The following is a 27,433-nucleotide window of genomic DNA, read 5'->3' on the forward strand; positions in this document are numbered from 1 at the left end:
GAGCTGATTGCATGAACCAGCTAATAAAGCAAACAAATGCCATATCTGGTTAATCGAGCCATTGTGAGGTAACTCAAATTCCCCATAATAATCGGAATCTTCCATGTCTTCTGCAGGTTCATCGCCTTTTCTCTTCAGTTCACAATTGTTTTCCAATTGGTTATCAACTTGAATTAGCACCAGGGGTTCTAGTTATATGGTGGGTATATAAAATGATTTTCAAAAAACAAAAAATTGTTTCTTGATTTTGCAACATCAGTCACAAGGAAATATCTTAAATGAACAAGAAACTTTATGTCAAGCACTATTCAAATGATTTTTCAACGTTTGATTTTCTTCTGAATCTCCAATGGCAAATACATGATCCACAGAAGTTAAATAATGAATAATTTCTAAGTTCTTTCTGCAAGCAATTTGTGTGTTGTATTTTTTACATAAGATCAGGGCTGGGAAATGAGATGAGCCGCTTGTGGCTCAGCCCGAAAGAGCCTGTTTGAACTCATAAAATAGGCTCAGCAAGCTGAACAAGAAGAATAGGTATTTGACTCTACCGGGCTTGTTTAGTAGTAATAAACATATTTCAAAATTTAGAAATATTTTACATTAAGTGCAACAAATTATTGAAGTATTTGGCATGCAAGCAATATAGTTAGAGATAAGATCTTTTTTTGGCTCTAAAACAATGTATTTTTTTGCTATTCTATTACTTCCAGCTTTAAAGCAATGTAATTGATTTTTTTGGGTGGTAACATGGTTGGCATTTTCGGGACTCGGTATCGGATCGGCCACATACAACTTGGTGACTCGGGTGAGTCAACTCGATAACTCGGGCGAGTCAAGAATTTTTATTTAATTTATTAAAAATAAATAAAAAGTATGTAATTTATGGTACAAAAAAAAAGCATATTAGGTGTGATTTATTATATATAGTAATAAACATAACTTCAAAAATTATATATATATATATATATTAAATATATTTTTCAAATATAAAAATGGTATTTTCACTATTTGAAATTGAAAAATAGTGTGTTATTTGCAAAATATTCATAATATACTTGACAAAACATAAATATCACATTGTAATCATGATATTTTATATTCTAAACATAAAATTTTCAGAAAATATAGATAATTGCATGAGTTAATTAGATGCATTACAATAGTGTAATTTTGGTAAAATGTCTATTTATTCTCATTATTTTAGTATTAAATATTATCATTTAATTCTCTCTCTCTTTTGAAGGCTAATAAATTCCCATCCACCGAGTACCAACACTAAATGCAACTTACCAAAACACATGTAATGCTTTGGAAAATTGAAAGCTTTTAATGCTTTGGAAAATGTTTTGAATTTTCAAATTAATGTAGCTTCGAATTCTCATCTCTCTCTATTTTCAAATCTAACTTTGGAAAATTGAAAGCTTTTAATGCTTTTACCAAAACATGCTTTTAGTTAATGCCTTTAGTCAATGTCGTTTCATTCAAATGGTAGCTAAGACTCAGCCGAGTCTTAGCTGACTCGGCCAAGTCAAAATGTGACTCGGCTGAGTTTGGTCCTAACCGAGTTATACTACTTTTTTAACTCGATTAGGTCCTGGTCCGAGACAACTCGGGTGAGTCACGAGTTGACTCACCGAGCTTGCCAATCATGGCTGGTAAACAATCCAGTTCGAGCTCGCTCATTTAGCATGGGCTCAGTGTAAAATCCGAGTTTTCCAAAAAAAATGGATCCAAGTTGGATCCAACCAAATCCGGGTCCAAATCCTCCCCCCCCCCTATGCTATTTAAAACCCCCACAGGGGGTTTTCCCTTTGTGCAAATCGGCGGAACCCGAGTCTCTCTCTCTACTCGACTCCCTCACCTCCGACCGCCTCCCTCGCCGAAGGTCCTACCCACCTGAAACCCGAAATGCCCTTGCACTCCTCCTTACACAGTCTTCTCCCCTCGACTGACACCGGAGGACTCAAAGTCAAGACCCTCGTCGGAGGTCCTGCTCGATGCCGAAAACCCCCCGAGCTCTCCCATTTCTCTTCCTCTCTTTGCTCGAACCTGACCATCTCGCCAGTGCCCCTCTTCACGTCGGCACACGGTGGTCTCCACCCTTGCAGGTACGCACCCCATTTCTTCTTGTGCTTTTCCAAGATTTTCCGCGTTTTGTAGTTCGTGATTTTGGGGGGTTTGTCCAGATCGAAGATCTCGATCTCTTCTTCTTCTTCTTCTCCCTCTATTAACGACAGAGGGGAGGGCGCCTTTGCCCTTCCCCTCTCTCTATGTAGGGTCCACAAGGGAGGGGTGTCGCTCTCTTCCCTGCTCCCTCTCTCTCTCTCTCTGTCGGTTTCGTAGGGGAAGGGCGCCACCCAATTCCCTGCTCTCTCATCTCTCTTTGTTTGTTTTCGCAGGGGAGGGGCGTTGCCCCATCCCTGCCCTCTTCTCTCTCCCTCGGTGGTGGTCACCGAAAACCACCCACGGTGGTCCCCCCCCCCACATCTCTCTCTCGCTTTGGGTCGGGTTCGTAGTGGAGGGGCTTGGCCCCTCCCTGTAGCCTAGGTTCAGGGTGGAGGGGTTCGGCCCCTCCCTGCACCCTGGGTTCGCAGTGGAGGGGCTCGGCCCCTCCCTGCTCCCTCTTATATCAAATCTGCGGACCCTTCTCTCTCTGTTGATCGGCAGGCAGGGGCATAACCCCTGTCCCTTCCTCTCTTCCTCTGTTGATTGGCGGGCAGGAGCGCAGCCCTGCCCTATCTGGGGTCTCGACACCCTTTTTAAGTTCTAAACATTTTTAGTATTTTGGGATAAGTTCTCACCTTTTTCTTTTTGCAGCTCGCACAACGGATCCCGCTCGGGCCCCGAGGCCCGAGCCTTTTGTCACTTAAACTTGGAGGCGTCTGCAACCCCGAAACTCTCTAATGTAGGGGAAAATTGCGCAAAGGGCAATGGACAAACTAAATTAAGCAATTAATACTAAAATAGAAAAAATGACAATATATATGTACGCTTTTAAGTCAAGGACACGGTTTCGCGATCCTTGTCCTTTCCTTTCTGTCATTTACAGATTTTTGTCTTTACTTTGCCGTCGTGCTTTAGTGCACAGGCTTCTGCTTTCGCATTTACTGCTTTTTGTCTTTACTTTACCGTTGTGCTTTAGTGCACAGGCTTCTGGCTTCTGCTTTCGTATTTAATACTTTCTACCTTTACTTTGTCGCAGCGCTTTAGCGCACAGGCTTCTACTTTCGCATTTATTGCTTTCTGTCTTTACTTTGTCGCCACACTATTATGTGCACAGGCTATTGTTTATGCAGTTTACATGGCCGATGTACGATTTCGTATATCGTGCATTGCTCACACAATTTATTTGGCCGATATACGGTTTCGTACATCATGTATTGCTTACGCAGTTTATTTAGCTCGTTGTATAGTTTCACACATCGAGTCTCGCTTTACGTCAATTACTTTGCCACTGCGCTAAAATGTGCATAGGCTTACGCTTACTCTTAAAGCCGCAGATTTGTGCATCCTTGCCTAGTCTTTTAAAAAAAGAGATTTCACACAAGATTTAAATATTTGAAATATCCGTTGTTTCGAAAGGCAAAAATCAAACTTTTGGCGATTGCACATTCGCAATCAAGTCTTTTCCTCAACCCCGCGTAACCCTAAGAGTTACGTACGGTCGTTCGTTTTGATATTCGATAATGACTAGGATATCCCCGGTCAAAGGTACGAGACGTCGAGATTTTCTAAATAGAGTTGGGGTTACATTGTAATACATGTATTTACATAAATGCAACGTTGTAGGACACGTAAAGGCGTATCCTATCTTACATGTTTCTTACTTGATCGTTTTCGAAAGACACGGGTTTGAAAATGAGCGTTAGAGTTTTAAAGAAAAGGGATTCTTTGCGAGAATCCAGTTTTCTAAATACGTATTTTTGCAAAGCAGAGTCTGCTCGCTTATAAGTTGCGAAATTTCAACTAAGCTTTCCCAAGTCGGTGCATTTGGGAAAAATGTTTTACAACTTCGGTTTAAGCTTTCTAAATGACTCGGATAACCCCGGTTGGGGGCATGAGCATGTGTTTGGGCGGGGTTCTGCTGAGAAACCCATACCCCATTTATTGCATAGTATCACAAGACATGCGCAACATGCAGATACTGCGATAAATGGATGAGAGATCCGTGACAATCTCATATCGTGCAAATTGCCCAAGGATATACAAGTGTCTTAAAAAGATTAGATCTCGTCAAACTAAATATTTGTTGCAGCGTTTCTTTTTCGAAACATTGAGTTAGGGTTTCTTTTGAGAAACCAATACCCTCTCATCGTAGCCGTACCCCTTTAGACAGGCACGGCATGTTAATACTACGATGATTGGATAAGAGGTTCGTGTAACCTCGAAGCGTGTGAATGACACTTTGTAAAAATAAGTTATATAGTGATGTTTCGCCTTCACATGCAAGATACTAGTGTTGGTTTAAACGACCAGAGCATGTAAAAAGTAAACTAAAATGATTACATCGTTTCTTTCACAACACATTAAAGTTAGGGTTTCTTTCTGAGAAACCTATACCCCTCTCATCGTAATCGTGCTTTTAGACAGGCATGGCATATTTATACTACGATGATTGGATGAGAGGTTTATGGTAACCTCGCAACGTACAAAGGCACAATGATAAAATTAAAATCACATAAATGGTGATGATTCGCCTTAACAGGCAAGATGTATGAATGAGTTTGAAAGACCACACCATGCAAAATGGGTCTTCAGTTAAATAAAACCTAACGCACCCATTCGCCCTGCTGTTTTTCGTCAAGAGAGAGCATGGGATGGTACAAAAACTCCGATGGACAGGTTGTTAACAACCACCCCTCGGGTAAATGACTCGATGTCCCCAATCATCGAAGTTAGGAGGTGGGACTACTGAAAATTATCCCAAGTGGTAGATCTCATAGATTTCTACAGAAGTTGGATGCATCCCTTACTATGTATGCCTTTGAAGAATTCTCTCTCGGTCACTGGTTGTCCCCTTATGAGCGGACTCAACTAGCTAATCGGGGTATCAAAAATACATGACATAATAAACCCCAGATTAGTCTCAGTTGTTTCTACGATTCATGCAGCTAAATATCAAAACAAAGTTATTTTGCTCACATCATTTGTTAAATTGTGCATCATTAATTAATTAACTGCTCATGCTAGCCTTGTATTAATTGTTGAATTGCGCATCATGTATTAATTAAATGCATATGCTAGAATTGTCTACATTACTTGTTGAATTACGTATCATGTTTGAATTAAATGCATATGCTAGAATTGTCTATATTACTTATTGAATTACGTATCATGTACGAATTAAATGTTTATGCTAGATTTGATCCATATTGTCATACTTATGTACCTACCAGTTTTTCATGAAACTGATCCATTTTATGCGTGCAGGTGATGATTAAGTCGGTACGACAAGCGATGACACGATGATGTGATGGTATCAAGATGAGACTATTTTCCTAACGTTTCGCTTCTCAAGACATTTCTATAATTTTGCATAAGGGTTTCTTTGAAAATTTCTCCTTTGTATAAACTCTAAATTATTAAAACTGTGTTTCCTTTTAATCTATTTGGTTTTGAATGAACGGAGTTTCAAATCCGTTGTATAAAGGAAAAGGTTTCAAGTAATGCGCTCAAGGTTCGTTGACTTGTTTCAAAAATACCATTTTCCACTGAATTACTATTTAAAACTTTGATAAATAAATGATTTCAAGGCTTTCAAAATTGTCCTAAAAGTTACAAGTCCGAGATTTTTAGGGCGTTACACTCAGTATAAGCTTGAACTTAGCTCAACTTACCACAAGAAGTAGTCAAGCTTGAACACTTCAAGGTTGGCTCATTTACTAGTCCTCAATAAGATATAGCAAACAATTACACCATAAATCACCGTGTTCTTTTTTCATCTTTTGGCAGCAATGTTGTGAAAAGCATTGAGGCATAGTGAAGCACTCCACCAAATATGAAGCGAAGTGTAAGCCTCGAGGCATAAAGCATAAGCCTAAAAATATATATTTTAAAACTTAAAAAATATAAAAATATAAATAAATAAAAGAAATGCTTTATTTATGAGGGAGAAAACTTATTTTTAATTCACATGATCTAATGATACAAACTAAAAGTCATAAATTCGCATTAACAATATTTACATACAAAATTACAAACCTAAACATACACAATGGATTACATGTACATACACAATCCTTATATGTACATCTACAAAGTACAAACCTACATACACAGTCAATTACAAGTACATTCACCTATCAAAACAGTATTTTTAAATAATAACACAAACTATGAAACTAACATTCACAATTTGATATACACAATCTTTAGAAAAACCAACACATACAGTCAATTACATATACATACATAATCACATGCATACTTGCACATTTTATAAAACAACAACATTATTTCAGTTTTGTAAAAATACTGAAGGTTTATAATTATCGGCATATTGCCATGAGGGAAACATGCAGGACTCCATGTTCATTAAGTGTACAGATATAGGGGAGTGTTACTTGGTTTCAGCATATAGGCTTGTTCAGTTTTCAAGATTGGTGCTAATATCTGATTCAGAAGTTGACAAAAAACTACTACAAAAGCATGAAGGAGGAAACTAGTAGTCAATCATAATTTCTGATGATAATTAGAATATAAAACAACACATGAACAGAGGAAAAAGGAGGAGGAAAGAAGAAAAAGGAGGGAAGAAGAAGACACAGAAGCACAGAAGAAGAAAAGGATGGAAGAAGAAGGGAAGAACAAAGAAGAGAAGAAAAAGGAGAAGGGGAGAGAGAGAGTATGGACGGTTCTTCTTCTTCTTCTTGAGAAAGAGAGAGGAGACAACCCTAGCAATCAACCCCCTCCTCGTTTTTGTGTTTTTTAGTTGACTTTCTGTCAAATGAGGACTTTGACCTCATTTGACCAGCCAAAGAAGAGGTGTGCGCCTCACCCTGAGGTGTGCCTCATCACGAGGCATGTGCCTCAAGGCGTATGAGGCGTACCCCTCACCCATGATTGCTTCTTAGGCTTGTGCCTCAAGGCAAAAAGCCCCTCATCTTGATGCGAGGCACGCTTTTTGCACCTTGATGCACGCTTTCAACAATATTGTTTGGCAGAAAATTTTCTTGTAAGAGTGGATGCAAGAACTGGCATTCATAGTTGAAACAATCACCAATGGAAATGGGAAGATGTCTAAAGCTCTGTTTGGAACCAGTGTTGGAGCATAAGTGAGAGGGGCGATGGGAGTGGAGATGAAATTGGGCGATGGAAGTGGAGTTGTCAACTACATCTGCTTGACGATGTAGTGGAAATAGGGAGATGGGACGCGATCTCCACTCCCATCTGCGCTCTAATCTCCACTTCCATCTCCCAAATTCAGGCTCCTAAACAGTTGCGGGTTAGGGGATTTAGTGAACCCCACATTGATCTCAAATCTGGATCCCAGACAGCGACTAGATGTAGATTGATAGTTAATGCTCAATATCAGATAAGAATTCAGATTTATTTTGAGAAGAAATCTGAATTCTTACCCCATATTGCTCTCAAATCTGGCTCCCAGACAGCGACTAGATGTAGATTGATAGTTAATGCTCAATATCAGATAAGAATTCAAATTTATTTTGAGAAGAAATTGCATGACAGATACTAATGTGTACATGTTAAAATATAGTCGTGTATCATATATATATGTGTGTATGTGTGTGTATTTTAAGTTGTATCCAAAATACCCGATAGGGGTATTTTGGTCTTTTCATCATGTAATTATATTTTTAAGTTTTTTTCTTTTCTTATTTTTATTTTTTTTTTCTCTTTTATTTTTATTGTTCTAACATGGGACCATTGGGGGGCCCACTTGTGTAGACGTTGGAGTGCCCAACGGTCATAAATATGACCATTGGGGCTCCCCAACGTCTACCTAGTGGGAGCCCCAATGGCTCCCTCTCTCTCCCTTTTTTTCTCTTGTATATAAAAGGGTCTCCCCCCTCTCAAAAGTGTAGAGTTTTACCTCTCACCTTCAATGAAGATTATTTCTTTTTAGCCTTTTGGCTTCACCCCTTTGTGGGTTTATGTGTTTGCACTTTATGTGCGTGTTTATGGGTTCATTTTGAACCTATTGCATTCAAGGTCATTTTCTAACACATGCATTGATGCAGCTTCAACTCCAAGTATGCCTATACGGACTGCACAATCTAGAAAGATCATAAATGGATACAAGAATACTGAAATAATGATCAAAACAAGACATCCAACCAAGGTTGCCAAACTAGGAAGCGGAAGCGGGAAACGATACGGGAAGCGGAAGCGAGAAGCGATGCATTTTAAAATGTATAGGAAGCGGGAAGCAAAAAGTAAATAAAAGAAATATAAGAATTGAATGAGAATCAAAATGAAACACAAATAAGAACTAAAATAAAAGTGACGAATATTAAATTTCATGTTTTTTAGTGTAAGAATTAAATGTTTAACAAAATCTAAAAATGATGACTACCACTTTAGAGAAAGCACATGGAAGTGAGTGAGAAGAGTGGGAGAAAACTCATAAAAAACAAGAAAAGTTGAGTAAGAGAACATATAAAAAGAATAGATGAAGCATGTGGAAAGCATAGGAGAAGCACGGGGGAATCGAGGTTCTCATCAAGTTTCAAAAGCGAGGAGAATCGCGCTTCCGAAGCGACTTTCCAGGAAGCGAGCTTCCCACCTATCTAAGAAGCTTCCAGTAACTCGGAATCCAACACACTTTATTCACTGGTCGACAATTCTCACCCAAGTTCTATTGCAACTAATTAAAAAAGAAATAGGATGTCCTAAATCCAACACATTCCAGTCACTGGTTTGCAATTTTCCCACTTAAACTTTGGCGCAAGTAATTAGCTAAAGAGCCAGGATTCCCTATATTCATTGCATAGTCAAATAAAAAGATCATCATTAGCATACAGGAATATCATAGACGAATGGAAAATCAGACCAAGCAGCACATTTGATTATCTAACTTGTATTCCAGTAATCTGTTTTCTTTGTTTTCCTTTCTTTTGAGTCTGTAAGAATCAAATCTTTTCCTGTCATGCAAACAATGGTATTGAAGACAACGATTGCCATTTGCCAGAGGAACAAAACAGTAGAGGATTAAGTATTCATAAAGCACCATGCAGAACATAGTTATGAAGCAGTTTTCAGCAACATCAAATGCAATAGATTGGATAATTATACTTGTCAGAGGAGGATGACCCTGATTTTGGAGATTCCTCATGTGGTACCACAACTGTATATTGGAAAGCTACCTGCAGCACTGGTGGATCAGAATGTCTGCAAACACATTACAAGTCAATCTGTTAAAACAGCTGTTATGATTAATTAAGCCACATTTTTACTTTCAAATCACAGCTCCTATAGATTTCACATGATCTATGTCAATAGGCACGGATCTGAATATGGGGTCCAACATGGTTACGAAGGGTATGATGAGAGGATTTTTGGAAAGACAGGCAACAGGGGTGTGGCTAGTCAACATTGGCTGTGTAAGATTTGGTTGGTGCTTGTTGACTAAATTACTTGATGAGTCCTAAAAGACCCAAAAAACATGTCACATGGACACGACAAAAATGACACAACATAACATTCTTGTGTAAATTTCCATTAAAAATAGCATAAGAAGGGAGACGACAAGAGCAGAGAGAGTGTCTCCATGATATAGCAAAAAACTTGAACAAAATTGTCCAAGTCAATATTCACTTAAACAAAACAACAAGGCAGAACGGGTCAAATTCAATGTTGACCGAATCCATAAACGGGACAAATTTGGTTGATGCATGTTGACCACAACTGTACCTGTACCCGTGTAGCAGTGTGTCAACATGGCACTCGGATATTCCAGAAGTACATGTCACATAGCACAAGCTCTAAAGCAACAGAACTTCAAAAGCAGAGAATCTGATTATACTTTTAAATTTGATGAGAAAAGAATAACTTGCAATGCATTGAATGATAAATTACAAAAGCATCTACACAACCTAAAGAAATTGCACATTTAAGCAGAGAGTTTATTGTAAGCTATCATAACAATTTCTGGGTGAACATAGAGCCTGAGAACAAGTAGGTGAAGAAACGAAGTATCATCAGGAAATTTTTTAAAAAGGAACAAACAGCAAGCAAGCCATGTCACAGGGATTTGGCTAGCAGGGTGCCGCACCCGCGTCGACGCGACTCGATGCGGGTGCGGGTGCGGCACCGGGTGCGGTCAACCCGTCCCTGGGTGCATTGACCGCACCCAGGGTCATTTTTGTCCATTTTTTTGGATTTTTTTTTTTTAAAAAAAAATTGCCCTATGAAATGGACCCGCGCCGGGGGGAGCCCCCGGACCCCCCTTCCTGCAAGGGCAAAAACAATGAATCAGGCTCCACAACTCATCACTTTCATCTTTGGGGACAACCATATAAGATAAAAAAATGGTAAAAAGTAAGTTGGGCATAAATGTCATGGACCTTAACAGCTACCATACATTCATACATATACACTATACATGATACATATATATATATATATATTCACATTTTTTTCCCTGCCGCACCCCCGCACCCGGTTTTTTTGGAAGTACCGAATCCCCGCACCCATGTGACATAGCAAGCAAGTAGGCAGTTAAAAAAAATTATGATTTCTATTGTCATCAAACATGCACATTGCAGAATTTCTGTATGCCAACCATAATCCCATACAACACTCAGTCTCCAAGAAATTACATACCATAATAAGATTCAGTGCACCGAACTTTCAAAGAATTCACAAATTACCATTCCACTTCTCAAGTAGCATCAGATATGAGGGTAAAAGACTTATAGGCTCTAATAGATTAAAAATGCTTAACCTCTGCTTTTCTTTTCTGAGAATCAAAAGGTTAAAACTTCTCCAGAAACATGACCAGGCAAGTGACTAGTTACCACCCCAAGATACATTAAAGGATATTGTGGGTAAGGTTTGCTTAGTGGGGAAACCCCATTGTTATCAGCATGGAACCAATTCAAGCTTAATTTATCAAAAGATCAGATAAAAAAGATTTTATGTCCATCATCCATCAACAGACAACTGTTAAATGCAGAAAGCACAATCAATTCCGAACATTTTCCTTGAATGTGACGTTGTACCTGGGAAATCCTGTTGTGTTGGCAAATTCAAGGTCATATGCATAAGTAGCATAGGAATCACAGCAAATGATGTGTTGAACATTTTCATACTGTGGATCTGGAAAAAAATGGCCATACTGCAGGGAAAGAAAAAGTTGATTCAGGCGTGTCATGCTTCAATAATGTGTACCAAGGTGTTGGAAAAATTTTGTTGAAAGTGAGACAAAATCAAACAATCAGAAATCGCACATACCGAATGGCCAGGTCTAAAGTCAGAAGATGTCCTAATCCGCAATATACAGCCAAAGGCATATGGACGGTTCAGCATCCGATACCTTGAATAGAATTAAGCTCATATTATATCAAGATTTCTGGAGCATAGAACCACATACTGGGTATATAAAGAAGATCATTCAGAGCCAAACAAATAAAGCAACTATTTAACACATAAAACAAAATTTATCATAAAATTAGTTTCTAGTTTCTGTAATAGCTCATCCATGCATTTTCTCCATACCCCTTGTTTTTAATAATTATAAAAAGCATGGTTTAGGTTTAGATCAGACCTTACAAAAGAATAACCACAGACAATTAAATCAACAGTTATGACACTAAAGATAGCAATTCAACAATATGAATTCATGTTGAAATGCGGAGTCACATCATGTTATTTATCAAATGCAACCATAACATATTGACCAACATAAGTAACAGCACCACATAGCAGAAGCACAATTGAAGGACTAAGCCCATTTCGTTGTCAATAGCGGTGTTAAATCACTGTAAATTGAAGCATTATGGAAGTAAAGGGCACCAAGTAAAAAGGAAGGATAATTGTCGATTGGCACCTAAGTATTCAGCATAATTACAAAATTACACCTGAATTTTGAAAATGCTAAAAAATGCACCTAAACTTGTTATGGTTAACCAAAAAAGTCCAACATTTTTAACATTAAACTATAGCAAAATCCCAAATATAACCTTTAAAATTTTGTTAATGATTTTTTCCCTCTTCTCCTCTAAAGTTTGATTTTGTTTTTTACAGGTTGAACCAATTTGTTGTGAGATGGGGATGACAATGATCTAAAGATCAAGACATGTAGGATAAACCAAATAATAAAAATTGAGGGAGGAGATATCAAATCAAAGCAGGCTTAATTCATATGCCTTCCTAACCGAGGTTGGCATATACACCAACTTGGAGGATAAAAGTATAATACCTTTGTATTAACACAAGATTGGTTAGTAGTAACTGCAGTCAATTTTACAAATCTTTGTTTTTGTATATAAACAAAAGTATGGTGAATTTTTGAAAATTTCCGAATGTGAGGCTATTTTTGAATTATGCCAAAATGTCAGGTATCATTTTCAAAATTTCCCTTCAAAGAAATAAAGCAATGCACCTAAAAATTATGCATAAGAGTAGAGTATTGCACAGAAAAAACACAGCATTGAAAGTCATATCATGAAGCTGATTTAAAGTACCACAAACTGAAGACTAGCAAGTTGATCAAATAAGACGCCCATTAATCTCAAAATGGAATGGCTAATAAAAAACAAGAAAATAAAAAGGGAAAGTCATACAGAATTATCATGCTAGGGGCATGACTCTATTGCTATTACCTCAAAATCACTTTCCACTGCTCCATGGTTACTCTCTCTCTCTCTCTCTCTCTCTCTCTCTCTCTCTCTCTCTCTCTCTCTCTCTCTCTCTCTCTCTCTCTCTCTCTCTCATGTCGGTTTCTGTAAGAATGGGACAAATACAAAATAGACCTTATACATTTCCAAACTCAACATGCCAGAAGAACTTCCTGATGTTAGCTGAAAATCATTCAATAGTATTGAAGATAATGAACACATAATCAATTTCACACAATAAATATAATTTCGGTGTCAAACTTGTCCATAAATAGCAAGATCATGGTATCAGACAGCACACTTCATGAGACTTACATGTCCTGAGGTAATGTTGAATCATCAGTATTTGAGTAAAGAAACAAAGAGCCTCCACTTTCAGTGCTAAGGAACTTTAGGGATGCCAAGTCTGTATATTCATTTGTAACAGCAAATATGTCCACACAAACACCTGCTTGCACAGCCACCGCAGCCTACAAAATGCTAGTGAGTTTTCATATGTATTAACACAGTCAATGACAACACAATAACAAATCTTACCAGATCCCTATAGTATGGCGTCTGCTCTGGAAGCAATGCACGGTCAGCATCCTCTCCTTTACTAGCATATTGCTCACCATACCGTCTCGTATCCAACTGGCCAGCTCCATAATCAGGTGGACCAGACAAAAATGCAAAGACCCTAGCTACAATTTCAGACACAAAATCTACCTTATATTGATAACATGTTAATACTTCACTAAGATCCAAAACATGCACTGTGCAGTGCACATTCACCAAGAAAATGTAACACATAATAATGAAGATCATCATACCCAAAGCAAATGTATTCCCATATTCAGATCCAAGATAAGTACAAAGGGCTTCCATTGCTATTCCAAAACCCCGCCCACCCAGCAACACACCATCCACTCCTTGCCCTGCAGCTGTAGTTCGTTCCCATGATGTTGTGGGCTTCAGTGTTTCAAGGGCTGCTGCAATACGATCTTTACAAGTTTCCACCTGACACCCGATCATAAAACAACAGCCAACTAAGGAAAAATCAAATACACGCTTTTGTTCACCAAAGTTGCTGGTTTCTCTAACAAAATTGCTCTAATTGGTAGAACTTCCAGATTGCAATGGAAAGGCATTGTGTGCCATAAGGTCAAATAAAAAATCACCACAAATGGATAGAAACATACAGGAGCCAGGAAAGATAATAATGGCATTGCATCTTCAAACAGAACAGATATGTCTCCATCTGCATCGGGGGGAATGAAAATGTTCTTCACAATTGGTATAGGTCCTTGAACATTATATAAACCTATTTTATGGCTGAATGTAACAAGTCCCAACAATGATCCAGGCCCCAAAGCTGTCAGCATTACACAAAAACAGAGCCAGTATGAGAACTCATGAAACTATAATTCAAGCAGAAGACTAGCCCTTTGCAACCAAGTTTACCTTCAAGAGCTGCTAACAGTGAACTTTTAACAAGCTCCAAGAATTCTTCCGAAGCTGCAGAGAAATTTGAAATGTTCAACCAGATCATCAGTCTATAGTAGCCTAGATCTTCAAGACATATTGACTTTGTAAAAAGAATTAGGAGCTCATGATAGAATTAGCATATTGCACTGATGTCTGTTAGACAGCATAACACTTATAAGTGGGGAAACTCATACCATGTACATGAAGATTAGGAATGTCAACAGGTTGGATTTATGTCTGATATCTGACCAGTCCAAATCTGATTAGTTGGATTTGGTCAAGAAAATAGGGTCCAATTGATAATTGGATTCATAATCAGTATGCAGTTCTTGTTAACTTGTATATGTATATATATATATAATATATATATATATATTATATATATACCTATGTATATATACTATGTATATAATACGTATATTATTTTTCGGTAAATATGAAAAATATTTTCTTTGTATTTTATTTTTTAATTTTTTGTATTTTCTGCTGGTTTTTTTTACCAGCTTTGATTAGCCGTAAGGACTTTGTCTAACGGCTAGTCTTTGAGTTGCCTCTTGAATTTAAAAGGGGATCTCTCCCATTGTGTATCCAATGCATTTTTTGTGCATTTTCTGATATTAATAAAATAAATATTTTTATTTGTGTGTGCTCTCTTGCCCTTAGTGGCTTATGGTTTCTTGTCTTATTGGCTTGTGTTTATGCCCTTAGTGGCTTTTTGTGTGCCTAACTTCTATTTCATTACATGGTATTAGAGCTTTTGGCACTTGATTCTTGGGATATTGGTGATCCAAGTGGTCGTATGATCATGAGCTTGTGTTGATCGTGTGCTTTTCCTACTTTCCTCTTCCTTCCATATATATTCTCTCTCTCATAATGAAAGACAAGGAATCGATTGCCATCATCCCTATCAAGTTTGATGACTCGAATTATGTGATGTGGGTATCTATTGTAAAGCATCACATTTGGGGAAAAGGCTTGTGGGGTTTGGTGGACGGGTCCGGTAAGGAGCCTATACTAATCCTCACAAAGACCGACAATGAAAGGAAGATGGCATTGCAAGGGGACGAGAATAACAAAAGCTATCACCAAATATGAAAAAAAAAATGGCAGTGGAAGATAGGCCACTTAAAAATTATCTCCAGGCTCATAAGTAGTGTAGACGTAAAGAAGCGTGCAAGATTGATGAAATTTGAATATGTGAATGATGCATGAAAGTACTTTCAAGACATGTATGTGTCATGAGCTGAAGTAAATGCATTGGCGTGCCACTTATGGGCAAGAGAACACTTAGAGAATAAGACCTCTTATGGGTCAACACATGAAAATACAAAAATAAGCCACTAAAGGGGCAGAGAACACTCATAAAATAATGAATACTATTGAAGAATAATCCCTTCAAGAAGTGATACAAGGAATAGGGGCTAACCCCATATTTATACACATTGTGGAGTCTCAAAGGAGTCGTTGGAATCTACCCAACGGCTAGAAATGTAGTCGTTGGGTAGAGTCCAACGACTCTTTTGGGGGAGTTCCCAATAAGCCCATGAGGCCGGGAATAATTACAAAAATAAGAAAATAAAAATAGAAACAACAACAACAACTACGCCTTCATCCCAAAACAATTGGAGTCAGCGATATGAACCAAAAAAGAAAATCATTCTGGGTCTTCCACATGAATCCTTCTTCTCCAATCATTTCTATCCAATGCCATGTCCTCGGTGAGGTTCAAAGCATTCATATCCTTTCCTATCATCTCCATCCAAGTCTTCTTAGGCCTACCCCGACCTCTTTTAACTAATATATTTTCCCATTTCTCCATCCTTCTAACTGGAGTATCATTAGGCCTTCGCCGAATATGTCCAAACCACTGTAAACGATTCTCTCTCATCTTATTTTCAATGGGTGCAATGCTTACCTTCTTACGTATCTCCTCGTTTCGAATCTTATCTTTTATTGTATTTCCACACATCCATCTAAGCATACGCATCTCAGCTACACTCATTTTTTGAATATGATGTCTCTTGGCAGCCCAAAATAAAAATAGAAAAACAGAAAAAAAATACATTCGGAGATTGTACATGTGTAAAAGGATTAAAATGCCCCTAAGATACGTATGTACAAAAATACATATGTTTATATGTAAACATATATATATATATATATATATATGTTTACATTAACATTCTCCCTCAAACTTACGGTGGTATCACCGAAAGTTTGCCTAACAAAAATTGAAACCTTGGAGAAGGCATGGATTTTGTGAAGAAATTTGCAAGTTGATATTCTGAAGTCACATATAACAGTGAAATGGTCTTCTTTAGAAATTATTCACGAACATAATGACAGTCTATCTCAATATGTTTAATGCACTCATGAAAAGTATGATTTCCAGCAATATAGATGGTACTCTTGTTATCGCAACATAGTCTTGATAGCTTTGTCACGATTACTCCCATATCCTTGAGAATATGCCTCAACTAAATAATTTCAGTCTAGTTGTTGTCATAGATCGATATTCGGCTTCTATGGAGAATAGAGATACCTTCTGTTGTTTTTTACATTTTCATGACACGAGAGAATTTCCTAAAAAACACAAAAACCAATAGTTGAGCTTGTCATTAGGGTCTTCCCCCAATCAGAATAAGAATAAACAATTAAATTAAGAGGAAAAGATGAAGATAAAAATAAACTTTTAAAAGTAGAATTTTTAAATATCTAATAACATGCATCACAACACTCATGTGCACAATGATAAGAGAATGTTGAAATTGATTGGCCGTGTGAACTGCATGCGCTATGTCAAGTCTGGTAATAGTCAAGTATGTTAATGCCCCAATCATCTCTCGACGTAGAGTAGGATCATCAAGAGGTTCTATAACGCCCCTAAAATTTTAACCTTAATTATTGTTTAAATATTGAAATTTCGAGACCAATTTTTTTTTATAAGTATAAGTAAATCAGATCTTATAATACGAAAGCAATTTTAAAAAACGGTTAAGACTTTAGGCTGGATTAAACTAAAGATAACAATCAAATCAAAATGTACGGGATATACATATTTCAAACCACGTACAATATAAGACTGAAATATGAAGAGTTTTAATTTCATTTCAAATCAGAATATAAAAACAATAATTCAGTCTCTACATGATCAAGTACTTAAAACGAAAAGATCATGTCTACCAAGATCGCAAGGTAAGATTTGACCCTCGAGAATGCAGCTCGACTAGTCCTTCACTCCAACTACTCATCATATTTTACCTGCATTACTTGTCCTCCATAAAACGAGGTCAGACTCGCTAAAGTCTGGTAAAGCAACCCAAACTTAAACTTAAAGAAAACATATCAAGCATTTAAAGGTAAAGACATGATATATTATTCATCACTTGTTAGGTGATAGACAAGGGAACAACGTCCTACGAGTCATTCATTTCAAGCATTCGAACATAAAGTATTTAAAAGCATCTCATCACTTAATATTATATTCAATCTTAACTCACAAAATAAAGCATAATCTATATGTATTCAAGCTATGTCACAGGGATTCAGCTAGCAGGGTGTCGCACCTGCGTCGACGCGACGCGGGTGCAAGTGCGGCACTGGGTGCGGTCAACCCGACCCTGGGTGTGGTCAACGCACCCAGGGTCATTTTGGTCCAATTTTTCAGGCTTAAAAAAAATTGCCATTTTTTTGCCCTATATATTACAGGGATTCTCCAACTAGGAGCCGCACCCGATGCGATCAACCTGACCCTGGGTGCAGTCAACGCACCTAAGGTCATTTATGTCCAACTTTTGCATTTTATATATATATAATTTTTTATATTTTTTTGCACCCCCGCACCCAGGTTTTTTTAAAGTGTCGCATCCCCGCACCCTCACCCTCACCCATGTGACATAGTATTCAAGTTATACAAGTCATCGTATAAATATATATATATATATGTGTGTGTGCTTAAGACATTCAGATCATTGCATCATTTTCATATGCATTCATAATTCTTATAAACAATAAGTCAAATCACATTTGACCATTCCAGCGAGAAACACATGCACATACCTTTTAAGTAATTTAGTTAGATATTTATGATACACATCAATCATGATACATAAGAGTAATATTCACTCATACAATCATAATGCAATCATTTTCAATGAAACTATATAGGCATGATGTATATCATTCACCTAATAAGTCAAGACTAGTCATTTGTAGGTGTAATGTGTCATTCACCTATACACTAACATAAAAGTCTCAATCATAACCTCAAATCAAGATCTAAAATCAATAAGGATCTGATTCTCACATCTGAGTTCAATATATAATCATGCTACAAGAAAAAATCCAGATCTATAGATTCATAAGTGACTATCTCAATCAACTCAGAAGATCATCACAATTCATCATAAAATTTCATTTAATCATATAAATATTCATAAGAACTACGTCGGATCGCCTGGCCTGGGAAATGTACAACCTCACCAGGAATTACCGCCCTAGACGGATGGTTGGACTAGTTTTAGACAATGCACTTCCTCACAAGAATATACCGTCTTCGCGGGCTACCCGCTCTTGGACAATGCACTTTCTCGTAGAGAGTTACCGTTCTAGTCGGATTACCTGATCTGGTCATGCACACCCTCACAGAGAATCATTTGGAAACAGTTCCTCAACGGGTACCATATCTAGTGAAAACTATTGTGATACATGCATTAATACAATTGACCACTCTCAAGGTAGATAGCCACCAACACGGGCACAAACATGTATATAATCAATATGCATCACATCATACATCATTTCATATGGCACTTAAATCATAAAATCACACATTTAACCAATAAAGTTCCATGAACCATAGTTCACTATTGAACTTAAACATTTATCGCATGCATTCATAATTTCATATAACGTGGCATTTAAATCATATCATACAGAAGCATATTATCTTACGCATCATATCATCACCACAAGGAACATTGCATTTCGTAAATTGAACATCGAAGCATGCGTAAACAAAACATGAGTTCTATGGATGCATACGTGAACATGCACATTTCATAATACGAAGCAACTAAACCTTAACATACATAACTCCTACATAGTTCGAGTTATGCATAGCTTTTAGAGGTGGGCCATGTAAGGCTGGATGGTCGTGGGGCACCACCCAGGATTTTCCTTGCTTCCGCAAGGGTTCCTTGTCATTAAATAAATATTTTTGTACGTATATATATACACCTAAGTGTGTATAGGTATGTGTATCTACCTATGTATATAATACATATATTATTTTTCATAAATATGAAAAATATTTTCTTTGTAATTTATTTTTTTGTATTTTCTGCTGGGTTTGACCATCTTTGACTAGCCGTTAGGACTAGTCTAACAGCTAGTCTTTGAGCTCCCTCTTGTATATAAAAGGGGATCTCCCCCATTGTGTATCCAATGCATTTTTTGTAAAATAAATATTTTTTATTTGTGTGTGCCCTCTTGCCTTATTGGCTTGTGTTTATGCCCTTAGTGGCTTTGTGTGTGCCTACCTTCTATTTCATTATACATAGAGATAAGTGGGATAGCATTTGCTACCCATGTGGGTAAGGAACTCCCTAATTAGAAGTCATAGGGGGAGGTCGTTTTGACCAAGGTTTTAAAACTCGCCGAGTCAACTCGGCTGACTCGGCTCGGCCCTCCAGCGAGTCAACCCGGCAAGCTAAACTCGGTCTGCGAAGACTCGGCTGTGACTCGGCCTGACTCGGCCTGACTCGGCTTGACTCGGCCTGACTCGGGCGAGTTCTGGAATGTTTAAAATTTGATTTTTTGAGTATTTCAAAATAAAAAAAATTTGTAATATTATTGAGAATATTGTTGTTACTTTCTTAATGTCTTCAATATGTAAAGAAGACAATATGTGACTATGATCTAAGGTAAATGTTATTGGATATGAATCTATTTCTAGAAGCATCAGGCATGACAATCTTCAGATTCAACAACAGTTAATTAATATTTTATGATCAAGTAGATTGTTGCTTTTATTATGTTCTACACAATTATATTTTTTGCAGTTTCTTTGTATAAATGCATTTAATATTTTGCTTTAAACTTTACTAACATGACTATATAACAAGGAAGAATTTGGTTTTCTCCTCACACCTTTCCTCTTTGCCCCATCTTTATGAAGGCATAATAGACAAGAAACTGGAACAATGTCATACATAACTTTGGCCTTAACCTCCATAGAGTTCCAACATCTACTTGGTGCTTCTTTCTTGTCCTTTCAGACTTCATATTTTCTTTGTATCTCATATAGGCTATACCCCTTTAATCAGAACCAATTGTCCTCACCTTGCCTTATCACATCCAACAAAAATTTATCTTTTCTTTATAGGCATGTGCATTTTTAATGCATAAAGGCATCTATGTAACTGGAATAAATTGTGCTCTTTCATTCCACATTTCCAACTTATTGCTCATTAATGAACAATTTATCCACATGCTACGATCTCCTTATTTCAGTTCAACCCAAGATTCTGCATGGAGCCAAAAAACATCTCTTGTTTACTGAAAAACATGGTTTGAGACAAATTATATATTGTTTTTCTTTTAAAATCAAAAGTTAACAAAACCCGGTCCGAGTCACCAAGTTGACCCACCGAGTCACGAGTCAATAAAGAACAAGTCGAGTCCCGAGTCACTGGGTTTTAAAACCTTGGTTTTGACCAAATCTGACCTCATGGATGTGTTCACCATGGTCAAAATAGTAGAAATCAACTCTTGAATCATAGTTTTTGAACATAAAAACATTTTTTTAGGCTTGAAAATTTGATACATTATAAGCTGTTGACTTTTCAACCCTCATAAAATCTAACATATATGTCAGAAAAACATGATCCAAAGGTCAGTTTCTACTAAACTATGTAGATCACATCTGGAGGATCAGATCAGATGTATAAAGAAACGGAAAAAATAAAAATATTACATTTTTTCACAAAGGGGTTCCTTACCCCATGAGTGTAGCCAATATTATCTCTATATATGCCTACATTCTATTTCATTATATATATATATATATATAAAGTTAACAGTTCTGTGTTCGAGACTGAACTGAGTCTGACTCAAATGGTCAGATCTGGACTTGGTCTGACCTTTTTCCATCTGACTCGGAATCAAAATATGAACCCAATTAAGTTGGATTCTGCAATGCCTACATACAAACCAAATCTGACCCGTTTACATCTCTAACTAACACCTTAAAATATAATGCAGTACCTATGTCACAGGGATTCGGCTAGCAGGGTGCCGCACCCGCGTCGACGCGACTCGACGCGGATGCGGGTGCGGCACCGGGTGCGGTCAACCCAATCCTGGGTGCGTTGACCGCACCCATGATCATTTCGGTCCATTTTTGTTTGGATTTTTTTTTAAAAAAAAAAATTTTTGCCCTACAAAATGGGCTGCGAAATTTTTTTTTAAAAAAAAAATCTGCTAGCAGCTGACAGCAGCTGCCTTTTCAATTTCGTAAAAGATTTTCTCTCTCCACAATAAATGACAGCAGCTGCTGCTCCTGCCTTTTCAATTTCGTAAAGGATTTTCTCTTTCCACAATAAATGACAGCAGCTGCTGCTCCTGCCTTTTCAATTTCGTAAAGGATTTTCTCTCTCCACAATAAATGACAGCTGACAGCAGCTGCCTTTTCAATCCTTTTTCGTAAAGGATTTTCTCTCTCCATAATAAATGATAATGATGGTTCTTTTTAGTAAAGGATTTCCACTGTTCTCCTGACGAAATGGGTGCGTGCAGCTGTATATAAAATGAAATTTGAAAAAACCCGCGTCGCATATATATATATATATATATATATATATATATATATATATTTTATATTTTTGCCCCTGCCGCACCCCCGCACCCGGGTTTTTTGGAAGTGCCGAATCCCCGCACCCGCACCCGCGCCCGCACCCGCACCCGCACCCATGTGACATAGTGCAGTACCCCTTTGTGGATACAGAGTATATGGCAACCCTCATAAGGATATTGAACAAAGTATAAATGAACACTAAAATATTATTTGGTCCTCACGTGAGAGCTGCCAGTTTCATGCATGTGACATCTTGTGGCTATTCTACTTGAAAATTTAACTTAGGCTCTCCTATATTGTGTTTTTATGTTAATATAGGAAACAGGGAAAATTCCATTTTGGGGCAACCTTTTGCCCCTAATTTGAAAAATGGGCCTTATGGTTCTGAATTTCCTGATATGGTCCTCTGTTTTCCTGCAAACTGCCAAACAAGGCCTACATTTGTTATTGTCCTTTAACTCAGGTTAAATCATGTCAAATTACAGTAGTAACCTTCATCATTAAGAGTTCAAACTGTTCACCTTTTCTTTTTTATGAGGATGAATGAGTATTTTTCAATTTTCAAAGGAGAATACAGGAAAGCAAAAAGGAATTACATTTTTCAAGATGATAGATGTTGAGCCGAGGTGCTTATGTGACTGTTTTCAGGAAAAGTATGGCCCATATCTGGAATTTCAGAAAAGTGAGGCTCATTTTCAGAATTAGGGGCAAAAGGCTGGCCCCTAAATGGAATTTTCCTTACAAAATAACAGTATTTTATATAAGATTGACTTATTAGAGTACTATTTCGACACTATCCCTTTTTATATTTGAAAAGTCAAGGATCTCTTACTCTTTTTTACTACATAAATAGATAAGCAAATAACTACATAAATACATAGCAGAATATACTTGTGTGAACATATATAACCATGACTGGTATCTATTTTCTTAAGCCTTAGCAAGTTTGACACCCAGTAAATGTCATTATTAATATTATTTATCAACATAATACTCCTGCATGCACTAGTACACACACGCACACGTGCACATACACATAGCTATGTCTGACACTAGTTTTTCAAAGTCCCATGCACTAATCTTTACAGGATTACAGATATGAAAGCAGTATGCATCATCTGCAATTTACTATACTATCCTACAATCTTATGAAAAACAGCAAAATCTTCATACCCATAGTTGCATTAACCAACAATGACAAAAGTTTTCTAAAGAGAATAATAAATAAAAGTGGTTTTCACTTGGGATAGTTTCAGAGATCTTTAAAAAAAAATATCTTAATTTCCCAAAAAGTATTGTGATATTAACACTTTTTATTTCTATAGGTTTTCAAATTCACTGCTACTTGGAGTTTTTTCATGATTTTTAAAATGTGATAAGTTCAACACACACACACATACATGTGCACATACGCATATGCACACATAAGAAGTGCCATAGCCTGTTTTTCTTTTCTAGAATGTTGGGATGGGTATTGGGCTTGTATGGCACAATTTGAGTCCAGTAGTAACTAGTTTTTGGGATGATCAAAACAAAATAAGAACTGGTGTGATAACTACGATCCACATCATATAAGGTACAAGCATAAAACTTTGCTCATGACTTGCTAGTTTAACTTGCTAGACAAAGTAATCAGGCAAGGTCAGAGCAAATTCTGATCCAAACTCAATTCAGTGGGCTTCAAAAAGCTCAATGGGTTGGTCTAAAGACTTTAAACCTGCCTCAATAAGTATCAGTGCCTACCCGCCAGGCCAGCATGGTGACTCATCGGACAATCTTAGCTACAGTTTTGCCTCTGCGCAAGCACATCCCTTAGCCTGGCCTGGACATGATAAGACTAGGCATGTTGGGTTTCTGGGGTGACCAGAACTCGACAAAACCTAGACCGGTGAATATGATTCGAGCTTGTGCTTTGGTCATACCAGATTCAAGCATAAACCTTGGTTCATGACCCAGCTATTTGACCCACTAGGTAAAGTAACCAAGCAAGCTTTGATCAAAGTTTGTTCCAAACCAATTCCATATGATCTAAAAAGCTGACTGAATATATTTTGATTTTTTTTTAAAGTTTTTCACAATATAAGGGATTACAACAAATGTAAACTAATTCAGTATATTTAAAAAATATTTTTGAATTTTAAAATTGATTAATGCTGGCTTAATAGGCTCATTAGTTGGCAAGAACCTGACTGAACAATTATTAGTCAGACTCTAGGTTTCGCTTCTTCTTGGTCTTGGGCCAAAGACCGGCCAGACAAGGCCATCCACCGGTCTGTTCCCACTTCCCATAGTCCACTGAAATTCTTTAACTGGTGCACAACCCTACTTGAGCGTGCCAGCCTCACACATATAAACACGTGACACCAAGAAGTATTTGATGACTATGATTACACTATTATTAGGTTCTGCAATTGGGAAGCTGGAATTTGAAAAAGGACACTGGAATTTGGAAAACCGCTACCCAGTATACACTTCTTAAGGAGGTGGCAATTTCCTCACCATGTGACCCATTATACGAAGACAGCTACTTCCAAACATGCAAAAATATGAACCAATAATGGTGGGCAATCAAAATGAATTCATATAAGTCACCAGTTGCACAACGATGTGAGTTATAGGGAAATGCTAACAAAAACAATTATCTTCAAACATGTTAGAGCCATTTTTCTCCTCACTTTTTTCCAATCAGATCAACATTTATCGAGAACCCAAAACTCTAAGTTGACTATGGTAACAAACAATCATCGAAAGATTTCTAAATAAAGGAACCTCATCAACTTTCGTACTTGGAAAATATGCCCTCAAACAAAAGAAATGCCACAACTCATTCCATGGAATCGAGACTTCTGCTCTATGAGTCGCAGCAAAATGAAGTATGCACTTCATAAAGCACAAGGAAATGTTAGCTACACAAAGCTTGGTCCCATGGAATTTAAAGCCAATTCCATGGAACCAAAACTACCATCAAGTGAATTACATGAACTACAGCGTTTACAATCTACAAGAACAGAGCAGAAGGCGTCCTTCCATATTAGCTAAGTCAGCCCTTCCCCCATTCCTCTGGGAACGCAGCCGCCACAATTCAAAACAAAGACCTCAAAATCGCAAAAGAAACGGCTTTAAACTCCACAGACCAACCGGCTTTTCACAACTTCTTTACAGGAAGTTTACAGTAAGATTCATCAAATCGTACAGACAGAATTCAAAACTACGACCAGGAACACAAGCCCTAACTCTTACAGATAACCAGAACCCAATTACCAAGTAATTCTCAAAATTCATATCAAATAAAAAGAAAAGATCAAGCTTGCAACAATCTCACCCATCGACTCCCAATTTCCATCCAAAAACAAAAAACTAATTATACGAAACCATAAGAGTGAAGAAACATCAAAGCGGATGCAGATCTTACACGACAAATCGATAGCCGCGACGTAAACCGGCCGGCCCTGGAACTCCGCTTCCCCAGAACCCTCATCTACACGAAAAATTCAGAGAATTTAAGGGGAAAAGAAAAGATCGAAGATCGGAAAATTACGATTACTGAGATCGAGAGAGGGAAGGATGGGTTTACCGGCGGGGAGCTCGAGTTCGATGAAGGAGGAGGACATTTCAGGGGAGGAGAGGGGTTGGGAGTAGCGGGCGATGGCGTCGGAGGGGAGGGAGTTGAGGGAGCCGCAGAGGGCGCAGGACCATGCCCACTGTTCGAGCTCGCAGAAGGTGTTGAAGTAGGCCCAGCAGTTGTCGCAACGGGGGAGGAGGTGGCCGTCGGTGCCAGTGACGGGCCGGTTGCCAAGCTCGTCCACTGGGGAGAATGGCGTCACCGTGATCCCCCAGGGCACCCCTCCGGCCTCCTGCGCCTCCGGGTCCGCCGGAAATCTCGCCATCGTCACCCTCACCGCCATTATTGAACCAGACTAGATACTCGCAGAGAGAGAGAGAGAGAGAGAGAGAGAGACGACCGATCGATCGTTCCGTTACCACCTTCCCTGCACGGTCAGGACGGAGGAAGACCGAAAAGGGGAAATTTTTCATTAGCATAAATGTAAATAAAGTGATAGCCCAAGACAACTATCTGACAAAGACGCGATAAAAAGGACACGAGACACGTTATACTTGCCTAACTTTCCATTAGAGGTAGTGTCCAAAGAGAAGAGACACGGACTTGGGGTAGGGCTTGGCTCATCTGATAGGGGCAGCCTAGGAAAGTCATCAAGTTGATGGGATGTCACGAGTTTGAAACCAGTGTTGTGAGAGGCGAATGTCTAAGTACCTGAAGTGTACGCCTCATAGGCGAAGCGCAATCTCAAGCTCAAGGAACCGAGGCGCTGTAGTGAGGCATTTGCAGGCTCGAAGCGCATGCTTCACATGGGTAAAGTGCATGCCTCGCATTGAGGCGCGCTTCACTTCTAAGGCATGCGCTTCAAGGTCGGACCACCGCTGCGAGGTCATCTAGACGGCGAAGACGTTGAGGAGGCTAGTGAGGTTGAGCGTCTGCGAGAACGCCTGGATCCGCTGCGACGGCGTCTGGTCGATGAGTCCCAGAGGGACCAACGATTGGGACAAGAGGGTGTTCGGGTTGGGGTTGCGCCGGTTCTCCTGGTACAGAGGGTTGCCCGTTAATGGGTTCGGTGGGAGAGGTGTTGTTGTTGTCGGTGGTCTTGGAGTTGCAGCTCTTGAATGAAGAATGGGGTGGTAGTGATCCTTCTGCAGGTGGTGGTGATGATGGTGGTGGGGCTGAGGATCTTGAGGGCGAGGTGGGTTTTGGTAGCCATTCTTTTTTTATGGTTTTGGTTGGTGGTGGTGTGAGGGGTTTTGGTTCAGGGAAGTTGCAAAATTGGGCAAATGGGGTGAGGTTGTTTGGATGGTGGGGATTAGGGTTTTGAGGTTTGCTTGGGGTATGGGTGGAAGGCGTTTTGGGGGGCTTTTGGTGTTTGGGGTTTTGACTCTTTGAGTGGTGGTTGGGTACTTGGGGGAGTATCAAGTTTGTGAATCAGGTAGTGAACTCTAGACATATTGAGGGAACTCGGAGTTGACTTAGTTGCCAAAGAAATTGCATTGTTTCAAGACTTTAAGCAATAGGATTTGAATTTGTTGGGATGTAAAATATATTTAAGATACAATCTTTATTATTCAAGTAGCATGTAAGAGCTGAATTGAGTTCAACACCTATTGTTCGTGTTCGGCTCACCAAACCCATTTTACTAGTTCAAACGGACTCTTTAAGAACTGAACGTAAGCCCAACCACCAGATGTGTTAATGGAAGTAGCTTCTTTCAGCTTTCATTTGGTGGCACTTGATCTTTAC

The 27,433-nt window shown here is 38.4% G+C and overlaps 1 protein-coding gene across 3 annotated transcripts in view; it reads right to left on the minus strand.

The window, feature by feature from the left end:
* The window catches only part of LOC149848723 (protein transport protein SEC23 D-like), a 63,836-nt gene extending 37,694 nt beyond the window's left edge, over positions 1–26,142 (minus strand). Inside the window, exons 1-10 of one of the 3 annotated variants that reach the window (XM_089997135.1) lie at positions 25,700–26,142; positions 25,538–25,603; positions 14,247–14,300; positions 13,985–14,157; positions 13,616–13,802; positions 13,341–13,486; positions 13,119–13,273; positions 11,419–11,500; positions 11,187–11,302; positions 9,259–9,354 (exon numbers count right to left, since the gene is read on the minus strand). In XM_089997135.1, coding sequence (XP_089853261.1) covers positions 9,259–9,354; positions 11,187–11,302; positions 11,419–11,500; positions 13,119–13,273; positions 13,341–13,486; positions 13,616–13,802; positions 13,985–14,157; positions 14,247–14,300; positions 25,538–25,603; positions 25,700–26,030 — 1,406 coding nt within the window. In that variant the 5' untranslated portion in view covers positions 26,031–26,142. The remainder of the gene's footprint in view (positions 1–9,258; positions 9,355–11,186; positions 11,303–11,418; positions 11,501–13,118; positions 13,274–13,340; positions 13,487–13,615; positions 13,803–13,984; positions 14,158–14,246; positions 14,301–25,537; positions 25,604–25,699) is intronic. The other 2 variants (XM_089997132.1, XM_089997141.1) reach the window with 2 other exon arrangements.
* Between the last annotated feature and the right edge of the window lie 1,291 nt (positions 26,143–27,433).

The sequence above is a fragment of the Nuphar pumila genome, chromosome 1 (assembly GCF_984573655.1).
Source record: "Nuphar pumila chromosome 1, dmNupPumi1.hap1.1, whole genome shotgun sequence".
In the NCBI taxonomy this organism is placed as follows: Eukaryota; Viridiplantae; Streptophyta; class Magnoliopsida; order Nymphaeales; family Nymphaeaceae; genus Nuphar; species Nuphar pumila.